This window comes from Ochotona princeps, chromosome 10 (genome assembly GCF_030435755.1).
Source record: "Ochotona princeps isolate mOchPri1 chromosome 10, mOchPri1.hap1, whole genome shotgun sequence".
NCBI lineage: Eukaryota > Metazoa > Chordata > Mammalia > Lagomorpha > Ochotonidae > Ochotona > Ochotona princeps.
The window spans coordinates 48,594,633-48,610,445 of NC_080841.1; the positions used below are offsets into that span (position 1 = coordinate 48,594,633).

The 15,813-nt window shown below is 38.8% G+C and overlaps 1 protein-coding gene across 3 annotated transcripts in view; it reads left to right on the plus strand.

The window, feature by feature from the left end:
• WDR64 (WD repeat domain 64) overlaps positions 1-15,813 on the plus strand; it is a 95,695-nt gene that overhangs the window by 43,224 nt on the left and 36,658 nt on the right. For all 3 annotated transcript variants that reach the window (XM_012930468.2, XM_058669766.1, XM_058669768.1), the window contains 2 exons: positions 354-493; positions 14,186-14,312. In XM_012930468.2, coding sequence (XP_012785922.2) covers positions 354-493; positions 14,186-14,312 — 267 coding nt within the window. The remainder of the gene's footprint in view (positions 1-353; positions 494-14,185; positions 14,313-15,813) is intronic.

Below are 15,813 nucleotides of genomic sequence, written 5' to 3' on the forward strand. Positions count from 1 at the left end.
TTTAAGAATGTGAAAATCAAAGAAGAGCTGCCTTAAATACTTTTGGAAGTAAATAAAGTATAAATAATACATTAATGCATGAAGCAGTAGGAAAGTACTGAATCCAGAAAAGTACTTATAAAATATTCATAACATTCTATACTTCTATGTATAAATATGCTCAAAAACAGCATTAAAAGGAGCAGCAGATTCAAAGCAAGCTGGTCTCTTAGCAAGCCAATCATTTACGCATCCTGGAAACTGACTGGGATTTAAAGGGAAAAGCTAGAGAAGAAAATGGCTGGGTAAGAGAGGGACTTTTTACATTTGACCACCTGAGAAAATTCATAATCTTTCGCTGTTGCCGTTTTCAGGAGAAGACAAAGTGCTCCGACTGTGGCACCCCAACATCAGCACCAAGCCAGTGGGGAAACTGGTGGGACACATGTTCAGTATCACTGAGATTGTCACCAATGAGAAAGATCAACATGTCATCAGCCTCTCTTCTGCCAAGGTAGTAAAAAGAAAACAAAACAAAAATGAAACAAAATAACTTTTCCCTTAAGTTCAACTATTGGAAGGTCCAGTTCATGTGCAATGTTTGAAATAACTGAGAGTCACTGAGAAAAAATATTGTCTTTCTGGAGAGGAAGGTGATGAGCCACTGCTGTCTGGGTTTGTTGATTAGTGTGTAAGAAGGAAATATCTTCAAAGGTTAATGGAGAAGGACACCATATTAGGAAGAGAGCTCACAATACCCTCAATGGGAAAGCACAAGAGGTCTGCTCACTAGAAATAGAAATATCACAACTGAAGAAAAAAATAAGTTTCTGCTATTGAGCAGTTATTAAATGGCATTTTCAAAGTTCAAGGCAAGGTAATAACACAGAAAAAATAAGTTGTGAGAATTATACAAATGGAATTAGGATATTTGCAAATAATGTAACTTCTAAAAAAATTGAGTGAAATCAGCTTACATATTTAGAGCAATCAATAAGATAGTTGGTTATAAACCAATTTACAAAAAATGGATTTCTTTTTTTTCTGTTAGAAAAATGATTATAGCGATAGCATTAATAAGAAGAAAAAACACAAAATATGTATGAATAATCTTAATAAGAGATAGGTAGCATTTATATAATGAGACAATTTTATTTTAGAATACTAGTATAGAAATATTCTACATTCCTACATGGAAATACTAGATTCGAAGGCTATTCAGTCAATTTGTCAAGTCTAAAGGTAATGTAGAAATACTGATGTGAGAGAGTATCCTAGAAACTTTCAAATATACAGGATGATGGATTCTCTATCAAACATTAACATACAGTATAAAGCAAAAAAAGGAGATAAATATTAGTTATTGCAGCGATAGTCACATCTATGAAACAGAAGAGGAGAATCCAGGAAGTATTTGACATTCATGTGGTAATCTTGAATAATATAAAAGTAGCCTTTCATGTTTGTAAGAAAAGGATGGTATGTCTAATAAATACTGGAATAAGTGATTAAAGACATAGGAAAAATAAATAATCAGACCATTACTTCTATGTAGCAAATTACATTCCAGGTGGGTGAAGCATTTTAAATGTACAATCATAAAGGTTCTAGAATTTTCTAGGAAAAAAGAAAGTGAATTTTTATATAATCTTCATAATTCCTAAATATAGCACCTGTAGCTAAAAGAAAATAAATAAGACTGTATGACATGCAAACTTTCCATAAATTATGATAGTAGATATCATGTATCAAATGTGTACTATATGCCAGGTATTATACTACTAAGTATTTTATATGCACAGCTTATTTGATTCCAATAGAAGTCCTGCAAAATAGTTATATGAAATTTATACTTATGAAGGAAAATCACATCTAAGTAACTACGGTCACACAGCTACCTAATGACTAAGTTAGCCTATCCCATTTCTGACTTTACCCAAACTGCCTACCTAGAACTCATAAACAAAGCTAAGGTTAGAGGAAGAAGGGGCAGAAATGCAATAAAGATGACAGAAATAGTCATAGCTTTAAACAAATAACGCTGACACTTGACATGATAGGAGGCAGGGGCAAATGTATAACATTTTTTTTTTTTAAATTGAGAAGCTGAGAGACAGAGGCAAAGCAACCACTTTTGCTTTAAAGGAACTTTTAATTTTAAAAATAGTAGTGAAAGGACAGTGTAAGTTTTGAAGTATTAAAGCATTCTGAAGTATGATCTGGGGTCACCTCTAGAGAATTTAAAGAGTTCTGGGGGAGCCGAGCGGCTTGACCCCGGGCAGGCATGCGGCTCAGGTACTCGGGTCCCGGCCACGATTCCAGCCTAACACAGCCAAGCTTTCCACCACGTACGTACGTACATGGGGTGAGAGGCTCTCGGGCAGCTTCCCGATTTGCCAGGGTCCTGGTTTGATGGCCTCCTTTTGGGGTTGGGGGGGTTGTCCTGGGACCCTGAGGAGCGGATTGGGAACACCCCAGCCCGCCATGCGGCTGGAGCGGGGGAGGAGCTAGCAGGATCCAGGCGGGGGCCCAGCGGCTTGACCCCGGGCAGCCATGCGGCCCAGGTACTCGGGTCCCCGCCCCGATTCCAGCCTAACACAGCCAAGCTTTCCACCACGTACGTACGTACATGGGGTGAGAGGCTCTCGGGCGGCCAGTGCGCCATTTGGCACCAGGCTGTGCCTGCTGGCCGCCTGGCCAGGAAGTTCTGGAATTTGGTTTCTTTGATATGCTGCATGAGACGCTCCATGCTGAACCCACAGTACTCTGAGAATGTGTATTAGTCCTTAAGATTTTCAATGGCATTTAATCTTCCTCTGAAGAACCTGTAGTCTCTTTATAGTGCCGATTGCCAACATCAGTTCACTCAAAAGCAAAATTCCGGGCTTGTCTAGCAGGATACCCCATTACCTGATAGGATGAGGGATCAGCAGAGGGGTCACAGAAGGCAGGACTATGACATTGACTGGCATTCGAGAACCATACTCGGGGCTAAAATGTATGAGGCCTGCGTGGACCAATCCCCTGGAAACTCTGACCCCATTGGACGGTTTAGAAGGGCCAGTGGAGTCTATGCAGGAGGCATGACAGTCTAGGGCGCGCTGGGCTGACCCAGAGCAACCTCTGGCATACTTAACACTGGCTGGCAACAGGCCTGGTTGGGGAGCGTGGGGGAGGCCTTGGCTGCGTGGAGCCTACCACCAAGGGGCGCAGGAACTGGAAGGGGGCTGAGTTCTGGTCGGGTCACAGTTGTAATCCCTTGGCACAAATATCGATTCGGACTTGATGCACCATGCCTAATTAGACCGCAGCACAGTTTGGTGCTCCGGAGGACCAGGATAGATGTGGGATGGCTCGGCTAGGCCTCAACCCCAACTGAGCCTTGTATGAGATATACGTGGGTATGGACAAGCCGTGGCTGGGCTGAAACTCTCAACAGCAGGAACCAGAATGGACTGAAGAGCGGAGCTGGCCGAAGGACCTGCTGGTATGCGTGAAGCCCGACACCAGGAAAGAGTCGGAGGGAGGAATCTGAACAGTTCCTCTGACAGGACACTGACCCTACAAATAAATGCAGGAAGCATGGAGGTAAACAACCCAGAAGAGGCTTTGGAATGTGACCCACTGGCATACACTTGGCTCGGGTTGGGGCAGAGCAGGCTGAGTCAGTTCACGTCATCCAATGGCAAGCCCAAGCGCTGAAACTGTGTGGGGGCCTGGCCAGGTTTGGTCATGATAAAAAAAAAAAACAGTACAAAACACAAAATGCCAAGGTGAAATGGCCTGTGCCAGTAGGGAATGCAACACCCGACCAGCACACCTCCCACTGGGAGAGGTGCAATACTCATTGGTTCCAATGGAGGTCGGGGCTCAGAATAGAACCAACCCAGGGGGTAAAACCACCAGCTGACCGGAGTGATGGACTGTGACGGGCACCGTGCTTACTAGTAGTGCATGTAGGAGCCTGGACTGGGAATTCCTCAAAGTTTTTTTAGGGGATTCCCCTGAACAAAATGGAGGAATCAAAGCATCAACCAAGAAAAGATGGAAAATGGAGTAGATCAATCAACCACCTCAGCTATATGCTTCCAGCGGAAAACTGGACAAGGGGAAACTCTAAGATGGACTATGTCAATCAGTGGACTCTGCACCAGCCTCATCATACCTGGACTGTTGCTGATGATATGTTGGAGCTTCTAATTGATCGAGGTGACGCTCTGCTGGCTCTGCCTTCAAACCTGAGAGGGCCTCCCTAAGAGGCCGTTGAACTTGAACTGGACGAGTGGGATGCTGGACTCTGTATGGTGTGAACTTTTAACTAGGGAATCTCAACGGAACTTGAGCTGTGGTTATGCATTAAGGTGAAGGAATTCACCATGGGGGAAGGGTTTTTTGGTGAAAGGGGTGGGGGCAATCCCAGTACCTATGAAATTGTGTCATATAATACAATGTAATTAATGAATAAATGAATATATATAAAAAAAAAACAAAAGCACCACAGGCACAATTCATCATCTAGAAGGAAATAAAGAAATGTAATATAAAGAAAAAAAAACCTGTAACTTAAAAAGTCATTTCTATTATGATTTGATTTATTTTAAAAAATATATTTTTAAGGCTATGGAAGAGTGATGATCCACTCACAAAATCAACTTAGGAAACTTAAGTCGTAATAAACTTAACTCTGATCTTCTGTTAAAGGTAAAAAAAAAAAAAAAAAAAAAAAAAAAAAAAAAGAGTTCTGAACTTTCTACCATTGTCTATACCCACAATGTCAAGGATAAGAACCCTGAGGGAGCTTACTTCCTAGAGAAGACCAAGTAACAAATATAAAAGAAGGCAGGGGATGGCACAGTGCTGCACCCTGCTAGTCCTCCACTCTGTAATACCAGCATTCCATATGGGTGATGATTCACATCCTGACTTCTTCACTTGTGATTTAGCTTGCTGCTTAATGCCCAGGAAAGCAGCAGAGGATGCTCCAAGTACTTGGGCCCCTGCACACATGTGGGAGACCCAGCAGAGGCTCCTGGCTCCCAGCTCAGTTCTGGCCATTGCAGCCATTTGGGGAGTAAGCCAGCAGATGAAAGAGCTTCTCTCTGTATTTTCTCCTCTCTCTGTAAAATCTGCCTTTCAAATAAAAAAAATAGTAACAGCAAATCTTTTAAGAGAAAGCAAAAAGTTAAGAATTATACAAATTGTGAAACAGCCTCCCAGTGTGTTTTGGAATTAAAACCTGAAGCTTGAACCACCAGAGGAACCAACCTCATGAAGATATATAAAATGAGTAATTTGGGCAGTGAACAGATGAACTGGTACCCATATGTTTTTGCTGAAATGATGATTTATTATTGTGTATTTTTTTTAAAAAAAGAGGAAGGATCTTCACATGTAGCCTTCCCCTAAAACGGCATCACATAAATTAACTTTCATTACACTGAGCTGCAGCTGTGATGAATTGGGTGGAAACTACATGCCTTCTCCTAATCTCTTAAAAGTTATTTTCATCCTTCCTCCTAGTTTTGCAGTGCTGCCACCAGGATATTATATATATTTTTTCTACAGGCTTCTGAAACTGTATTTCTCTTCCAACTGCAGGATTGTATGCCTAGTCACAAAACTCATATACTGAATGGTTAAGCCATATTTACTGCTTTGGAAGACAAGCTGACAAATGTTGAAAGATGCCGAGCCAATACATACTTACATTCATTTCATCAGCAAGAGCAGTAGAACAATGGTTGGCAATCTTCTCAAGCACAGCTTTAACACTTTTTCTTTTTTTTTTCTATGAATAAGAGAAATATACTGGCTTTGGCGATTTATAACAGATTGCAAATGGGTGTAAAAGTTGCTATTTTTCTTAAAATTCCACTTTGGAAGTGATATGTAGGAACCTGAGAAAAGGCAATATTTGATTTTGTAGATGTGTTTCAGAGCAGGAAGCTATGATGCGAAATCAGATGCCAAGCAGATAAGGTCTGAGTAAGCCTAACAGGTTGCTAACCTAGTCTGTAAGTAGACTGATCTTCAACTTTCTATGACCACAGCTAAAGTATTCTCCAAGTTCCATCTCAAGGAAGCATGTCTATGAGAATAACTTACAGGATCAGGCAAGTTTAAATTTAAGCCTGACTGTGACAATTCTTAGTTGTGAGCTTGCATGAATGCTTTGAAACCAATAAGGAGAATAATAAAAGTATCTTCCTTACAGAGCTGATGGAGGCTTAAACGAGATTATGTAAGTCAAGCATCCAACACCATACCCTGTATGTAACCAGTCTTCAATAAATGCTAGGAATAATCAGAAAGACATGTGATCTTTCCAGTACTCATTTTAAACCCATCTGCCTTTGACCATACAAATAAAGAATACAATGTGTTTCAATGTTATAGGAGAGGGTGAGTCTTTCTTTTTAAAAGTCTCAGATGCCTCACAGTAATTATATCACATCTTGCTGCCCACCCATCAAGTCTATGTGATGCATAGATGAATCATCTTTCCCTGAACCCTTGATACCACTCCAAAAAAGCTTTTTTATCTTACTTAACTAATCATTTTGAGCTCACTTTACTGCTTTCCTCCTTTCTACCTCAAAATGGTTATTTTACCTATTCTCTCTTCTATTCCTCCTGTCTCCAGTAAAGTTCTTTATTCCTGAGTAAGTCAAATTCCTCTTCTTCATTCTAATCTAAACATTGCCCTAATAAGAACCATGTATTGGTTTTCTTGATCTTAGATTTTCCTTTTACCAATTACAAACCATTCAGTTCTTACTATATGTCAATTTTTGGCATCTCTAAAACTGAACTTACTTGCACTTCAACTCTCCTTTTCTGAACTTCTAATTTTCCTCTAGGTATTATCAGCGTCATATTTCTCAGTGAACATTGACCCAACATCAGACCCTCCTGCCTCCCGGATTCTTTCCATTGCTCAGTCATTAAGTCTCTGAAACGTATCTCAGATTCATCACCTCATTCTTCTCAGGCTCTTGACTTCAGGACAGAGCCCGCAGGGCTCCTGGTGGAGGCGGCATGCTAGAAAGCGCATGTACTTGCACTTCTGTCTTCAGTCTCTTCCCTGTCCAAGACACCTGGTCCTACGACTCCTACCCACCGTACTTACAACCTTGTCAGTTCTTTCTTAAATGTCTTTGAAGACACATCATGTCTCACAAACAAAGCTCAAATTCTTTCTAGTTTTTAAGGTTGTCTATAGCCTGGAACTAGAATTATCTTTCAGCCTCATTTCTTCTGTTATTTAACTGTGTCCTTACAATGTGAGTACAGACAACGGCAGACAGTCCAGCATTCTATTGTCAAGATATTTCCAACAGTTTCATTGGCAGTCCATCTTTGATTTAGAAGTAGAGTGCAACACTAGTAGGTGCTGTATCTTCACATCTGGATATGATAGTCTCTATTGTGCAGTTACTATACATTCCCTTAAATGAGAGGCCTTAAAACAAAATCAGCAACAGGAATAAAGATAAAGCAAAAGATTTACAGCACCTTGGAGCTAAGTAACATACTACTGAATAACGAATGTGTTGATGAAGAAACGAAAAAAACATAAAAGCTTCTTGGATAAAATGATGCTACTGTGTGATCTATGAGTCAGTGAAGAATTTGATAAGAGAAAAGAAACTATTTTAAAGAAATGGAAATAAACACAATATCAAAACTCATGGGTTGCAGCAAAAACAGTATTGAAAGGGATATTGATCTTATAATTTGCATTAAGTTTGCCTTTATCAGAGAGAGAATGTGGTATTTGTGCTTTTGGGATTGACTGATTTCACTGAGCATAATGGTCTCTAGTTGGGTCCATTTAGTTGCAAACTGAATGATTTCATTCTTTTAATGCTGAGTAGTACTCCGTGGAGTAGGTATATGGGCATCTGGGTTATTTCCATGTATTTGCTATTGTAAATTGTGCTGCTGTAAATACAGGATTACAGAGCCCCTTCTTATATGTAATTATAATTTCTTTTGGGTATATACCTAGGACCTGGATCGCTGGATTGTATGGCAGGTTTATTTGCAATTCTCTAAGCACTCTCCATACTGATTTCCACAGTGGTTGTACTAGCCTACACTCCCACCAGAAGTGAAGGAGGATACCCTTCTCCCCACATCCACACTAGTAGGTGTTGTTAGCAGAGTTCTGAATATAGGTCAACCTCACTGGAGTTAGGTAGAACCTCAATGTGGTTTTCATTTGTATCTCCCTGATGGCTGGCGAGCCTGAGCATCTTTTCATATGTCTGTTAGCCATTTTAATTTGTTCTTTTGAAAAAAATGTCTGTTCATTTCCTTTGTCCACATCTTCAAAGGGCTTTTGGTTTGTATTTTTGCATATTGTTTTGTTTTTACTGTCCCTAGCTTTCTAAAGCTATTTGTAAATCCTGGATATTAGTCCCCTATCAGTTCTGTAGTGTGCAATGATTTTCTCCCATTCCTTTGGTTGCTTCTTCGCATTGTTAATTGTTTACTGCACAGAAGCTTTTTAGTTTGAAGTATACCTCAAGGCATATTACAGAGCAGTGGTTATCAAAACAGTCTGGTATTCATATAGAAACAGAAGAAGATCAATGGAACAGAACCGGAACAGAGCCCACACATGTATAGCCAATTAATCTTTGACAAGAAAACTGAAAATAATCCAGGGAAAAACCCTGGTCTCTTCAACAAATGCTGTTGGGACAATTGGATAGCAACCTGCAGAGGTAAGAAGCAAGACCTCCCACTCATCACCTTAAAAAAAAAATCAGGTCTAAATGGATCAAGAACCTAAATCTGCACCCAGAAACCATCAAATTATTAAAGGAAAACATAGGAAGCACTCTCCAAGATATAGCAATGGGGAAAGACTTCTTGGAAAAAAAAATCAATGGCACAGGCAGTCAAAGCCAAAATAAACAAACGGAACTTCATTGCTACTTTCTGAATAACTGAATGCACCCAGGGTTGAGTGTCTGGTTTCACCACTTTTAGCATTTGGAGACGTTCTGTCCTTGTTCTCCTGCTTAGGACATTCATTACCTTTTATGTACGTTATTTTTGCAACTTTCTTAAGAATAAGAATTACTTGTGCCAAAATTTAACTCACAGTAATCATACAAGTATTTTCTAGAGAAGACAAATATTTATTAAGACTCTTCAGTTAATAAAATGTCAGTAGCCATTTAGAAAGAAAACAATACAAACTATAAAAGGGCATATGCTTTGAGATTCAACATTCAGCCATATGCAAGCATAGGTGTGTTCCCCCAAGTTTGTCTCTTCAGGACAGCCACCCTAAGAGGAAGACTTTAACAGCTCTGAGCTCTGGAAGCTAACATACCTGTAAATGGGAGAAAGTACTAGTCCTTATACAAAGCTTCCTTTTTCTCGTGGCTGCCATTTTGTATACAACCTGAGCTCTTTGTTGTTATTGTGTCTTTGGTTGCACTGAGCCATGCTGTTTCAGATTGTTTTTCAGAAGGATTCTTTGTGGTTTACACATTTTACTGTTTTGCCCTCTGGACTTTGCCCTCTCCCTCCCTGTAACCCCTTGTACATTCATTATGATCCCACACACATTCATCATAGTTTTAAAGATAGCTTTCATCAACTTATTCTGTCGATGTTACCCTTCGTCTCTGTTTCTTGGTTGGTAAACAAGCTGTGTATCATGGCAATCTTAGGAACCCTTACTTCCTACTGTGTTAATGTGGATCAACTCATTAGAAAGGATGAGGTAAATCTAAGTAGATAAATGTGCTCTGATATGTAAACTCTTAATGTAAAAGGATACTTCAAACAGCCCAGGGAAAAGAATGAAAATAAAAAAAATTTTGGCCAAAAAACAAAAAAACCTTGAAATCTCTCATTGTGACTTCATAGTACAAGTTTTCCACGAACTTTTGAAAACCCGCCTTATGTGGCTACATTTAATGTTTGTAATAACTCTAGAGATAAGTACTGGAACTATTCCCTTAACGACAGAATTTGTCAGAGAAGTTAAGTGATTGCTCAATGACTTACAGCTACCAGTCATGCAGCAGGATCCAGCTAAGGTAGTCAACCTCCAGATGCAGTATCTTCAAACAATTACTACCTTAACAGGAGCAATTAGCACACCCAGAAAAAGGAACAGGTGGGGACTAGAATGGTTTAAATTTGTTCACTCAGTATGTATAATAATTTGGTAATGAAAAGGTTAATTTAAATACATTCTGGCTTTATCCACCTGATTTTATATTTACCAATTATCACAGGAAAGATGTGAGACAAAATTAGCAAGTTTAGTGTCACACACATTGCTAAAAGCATATTTTTCCTGAAGTTATGTGTAAAAACTTAATAAATATTTTTCACCAAATTCCCTACATCCATAATGTTGTGTGCCTTCCATTTTAACTGCACTGTCATACATACCCCAATTTCTCAAACACATCATTTGTCTGTTACTATGATAACTCCTGAAAGAGTTATATAATCTCAAATATCTTCAGGCCTTTCCTCTGTTAATGCATTTAATCCATTGAGTGACCCTGATTTGATTCATTTGGGGAATAAAATCTTATTAACCTCTTGTAGCCATAGCATAAAATTAGGAAGGCAGGCCAAATCCCAGTTTCCCTTGACAAGTCAAAAAACAGTGATTTCCCCCATGTCTCTTATTCTATCAAAATGATACTGCAATTCTAAGGATTTCATCTACAGATAAAATATAAAGATGCAGTATTCATCATGGAATGATATTCAAGGTCCATTATAATATTTCTAGCAATAAGTTGAACTATTTGTCCTCTATTGATTCTTTGGCCTAGATCTTGATTTGCTCACAAACAGTAATGATGACTCTAATATTTTTGTATCTGTGGGATCTAGCCCAGAATTCCATAACTGTTTCATGCACAATGAATTGTGGATTGTGTATGCCTTCTTAGCATTGAGCCTGTGTATATCTTGATGCATCTCCACCCCAAATCAGTAGTCACTGTAAATTAAACTAAGAAAAAGTTGATCTTTTAGTAGTGCTGTTTAGATACTAGTGATTGACATGAATTTCACAAAAAGTAAAACTAGTAGGATACACAGTTGAACCAAATAGTTCTTGTTTCGGCACACATGCACCTATCTATTTTTCAAATTTCTACTTTACCATTATTCATTAATTATTCCTTATAAAAGGGCTGAAGGTAAAGTCTTTCTTTTGTCCTTTCCTTTGATATTTTGTGACTAATGGCTTTAGTTTCCATTTTACCCTCAAAGCTTAATCAAATTTAAAAATGATTGTTTTGCCTCAATGTTAAGATATAAAAGCCTTTTATGTAAGTCTTACATTCCCAATTCATTTGAAAATCATCATGGTTATTTTATTGCTACTGGAAACTGAATGTTTTGCAATTTTATATGCACATGTATAATATTTAATTTATAGCTTATAAATATTGCAGTTTGCCACCGCAGGGCTTCTTTAGTGGAGGCCATCTGCCTTTTCTGATTTTCTTTCTATACCAACTCTGTCTCTTTCTGAAATGTCCTACTGCTTGCCTTCTTCCTAATGTCCTTCTCAGGGATGACCTGACTATGTGTCTTCTCACCCAGCTTCTCAGCACTGCGACCTATTACAAGAATACTGTTGATTTCTCGGGAAGTAAGTGAAAGCAGAGGACTAGCACTGAAGGAGCTTTGTTGCTAACAACTTCTCTCTAGTCTTCAAGCCAGAGACTACCTTGCTTTATTTCTTAGTTAGAAGGCAGTGACTTCCTCCTCTTCTGGATTCCACTTCATCCAAAATATAAGAACCCAGCCTTGTTTTTGTGAGCTGGAGACCTGTTGCCGTGTCTGCCATGGAGTGCAGCTGCACAGTACTGGTCCTGGTGTGCAGGAGCTATTCCACTTTTGCCTGCTTCAGACCTAGTGCCCAGTGCTCTGACATTTGCCCAATCATGCTTTTGTGTTGCTCTACTTCTAGATTTGGAGAGAAATCTTCTTGCTTTGGACCGTGCTGTTTGTCCATCCATTTCTTTTCAAAAAAATATTCTGCTGTATGTAGAAATTGCATTTCAAGGGTTGAACTGCTCAAACAATTCTGACCTGAACCATAATTCTTTTTATGGCAGTTTGAAGGAGAGGGTAGGAGTTAGCCAGATAGAGTAGAAGCTGACAGAAATTGAATTTGGGCAGAATGTGTGAGCATTCACACAATGATAATAAAAAGAGGATTTAGGGGGATTTTAAGCACTTTGTTAAGACAGTAAGTAACAGGGCAAACGTGGAAAAGAGCATCAGAAAAACTTAGTGGATATATCTAGCATCTCAAGAAAGGATTTTTTTCTCTATTTTTGTCTGTTTGCATGAAAGGCAGAGTGACAGAGAAGGGCAAAGACAGAGAGTTGGACACACTGAGAAAAGGAGATCTTCCATCTGCTGGTTTGCTTCCTGAATGGCCATAAGAGCCAGAGCTGCGCCATCTAGGTCTTCCATGTGAGTGACAGAGGACAGAGTACTTGGGATATTAACGAGGCTTTCTAGGTACATTAGCAGGGAGCTGGGTCAGCAACGGAGCAATTGGGACTCAAACTGACAATCGCATATGGGATGCTGGCCTTGCAAGTAGCAGCTTAACCTGCTGCACTGAAATGCCAGCTCCATGAGGAAGGTCTTAGATTCTCTCAATTGTCAGCAATTGACACTTCCCTAAAACACACACAAAGGACTCAAGAACTGAATGCTGAAGAATAAGAAGACAGAAGACAGAACTATCCTATTCTCACAGATTTCAAATATACTCAAATTAGTTAGATGAGGAAGAAAGAGTCCCATTCTAGAAACAAGAAAACTGAAACTCGAGCCTTTTAAGTGATGGACCAGAAAGAACTGGAACACCAGTCCTTCCCCCAATCACAATGTTCTCAGCTCCAGCGATAAAATCAGACCCAATTTGAATAGAGCTATCCCTTCTTTACTCCTTGATTCCATTTTTGTATTTCTTTCCCTAGGATCCAAAATTTATTAATAGTGCATTGTACATGTTTACTCTGCAATAAAAGACTGAAAGGATTCAGTGTTCTTTTTACTCTGTCTCCCCATATTTACATGTTTACTAGAAGAAAAAGAAACAAATCCTAATTGCAGAAGTTCTGAGTACTACTGGCTTACAGACAGTATACATTTGAGCAAAAGCTGCTTGCCAATGCTCCTGAAATCACTTAGACATCTTTATGTTCTTACATAAGCCAATCTGGCTTACCAGTAGTAAAGATCTGAACTGAATTGACATAATTAACTGAATTGTAATGGTCTCAAATTAAAAGTGTCTCTGCTAACAAAACTGCTTATCAGAGGATTAATGTAGTTCTATAATCACTCATTTATTTAATCAAAATTTTGATGTAATAGGTTAATAATAACTATTATCATATGAAAATATTACTTAAGGCTGATGCACAACTAGTAAATGTAATCCTTGGTCACATTTATCTGACAACATTATAAATTGTTTTAAAAATAATCTAAAAAACTAAGATAATCTATTTTGGATAATAAAGTGTAAACTTAACCTAGTTTGGCTGAATTCATACTTCGTTGTTCTTTCTACTGTAAAAACAAAAAGCCAACTTCTATTTGAATCATTACACAGTTCTTTTTCCTCTCTCAAATGAAAGCTGAAATCACCCATTTTTCCATAGTCTTGCTATACCTACATGATTCCCCTAAAACTTTTTTTTAATAAAGCATGCATCTCCAGGCAATTAGAAGGGGAAGTTCTGAGAAACCTATCTCAGTAAGATATTCCCATATTCATAAATGAGGAAAGAGAAAATTGAGAACATTATAAATCTTCTATTTGTTCATCCCATAGTGGAATGATAAATTGACTTAACAGCAAGTCAATAGCAGTCTTTTAGTATTCATTTACATTTTGAAAGATTAATAAATACAATGTCCCTCACCTACTCCCCCTAAAACCCCAGTTCCTAAAGATACACACTTAAGCAAACTTGCATTACTATTGTTTTCCCTCAACTCAAACCAATAATCAGGTTAGTGATTATCAGAGTTTAGTGAACATGTGCTCATGATATCAATCATACTTTTTGGCAAGGTTATACAAGTGTGTTACAGACTGTGAAAATGTTTTACCTAAAAGTCTTGAGGGGGAAGGATAAGGCATAAGCAGCAATGAACTGTGTTCTCCTTCCCACAGGTTTTCAGAGTGTGGGATATACAGACTCTCTCACTATTACAAGTCTTCCATGACAGCCAGGGAGGACCAGGAGACATGCAGATTTATTCAATGATATATGATGCTAATCATGGCATGCTCATTACAGGTAGGCATACTTAAATACAGATAAATGAAACTGAAATAATGGTTTTAACTAACATTTGAGCACAATCTGTGTGCACGCACATTTGTGTGTGTAATGTAGTTAACCAAAGTAGATATGATATTTATTTTAATTCTGATCTTTACTAAACTTCTATGGCTAGCTGGATGAAATGCATAACTGCATATATCTAAAAACATAAGGTTGGTGCTCTAAGGTCTTAAATGTAGAAATACATGGGCTGGAATTAAGCAGAAAAAGATGATTAATCTGTTGCTAAGTATAGGGCAAATCAAGCTCCACGTTAGCTGATGGGACTCTCATGAACAGGAATGGAATCCTATCTTCAAGCAGCTGCACCAATATGCACTGGCATGAGACTCTTCTATAGCAAAGCACTTTGCTCCATGCATTGTGGAAGTGAGTCAGTAGCTATGATTAAGGAGGATACTGACTCCCCCACCTGCCTTAGCCTCTAGACAAAGACCAGAGGGAGGGTAGAGTCCAGGATGACAGATTCCCAGTGCAGATACCAAAATAGACACACCACAGAGACAAGGGACCGTGCTAGGCACTTAGACTGAATACTGTTCTTATGTATACCCTTAAGCTTTGGAAGAAAAACTAACGATATTACTAATATTTCCTCCCTTAGTAACACCAACCCAGAATATGTGTCCTAAGCATATTTTAGACTTTAATTTAGGCTTTGATTCCAATGCAGGGGACAGGGTGATCTTCTAATCCCCAATGACAGTAGCAGTGCATTCTGTTTGTTGTTGTGAGGGGCACTACTGTTATTAATGTTTCTCTCACTCAGACAATTACTATCTGTATAGCTCTTTTAACAAAATCATTCATCTCCTCTTTCATATGGTCCACACAGTCATCATGTGAACTCGGAATTGCTGTTATTCATTTCTTACAAATGTTAGAACTGAATCCCAAAGAGTTCAGCTGACAAGGACACCCAGTAGAACCAAAGAGCTGAGGTTTGGTCTCAGCGCTTTTGATGCTTGAATTCCTGTTCCTTCTGTGAACTGCAGTGTTCCCACAGTATCAGTAAAACAAGTCCAAAACCAGTAGAAACATGTTGAGACTGTCCTTAGCATACCCAGCACTGCTGACGTCCACCGAGTAAGGTCAAGTCACTCTCAATGTAAAGGAGCTTCTACCAAGAAGTTCCAAGTGTGGTTCGATTATGTGGTGACCACATAGCTCTCACATTTTAATCTCAGGTTGTTTGCACTGAGATACATTACCAGAGGAGCAAGCTCAATCCTTCTTTACACATGAACAGATCTTATTCCAGTATTTAAACACATCAGTCTCTGGCTGAAATTTCTAGAGTGGAAACCTCTTTAAAGAGACTTGAGAAACTCACAGCAAAATCTGCCTTTAGTAACTTTATCTAAGTTTTAATAACCAGGGTGAAAAACATCATATTTGTTTGGGCTAAAGAATGTTTTGAGATCTGTATTTATATTTCTGGACATTACACAAA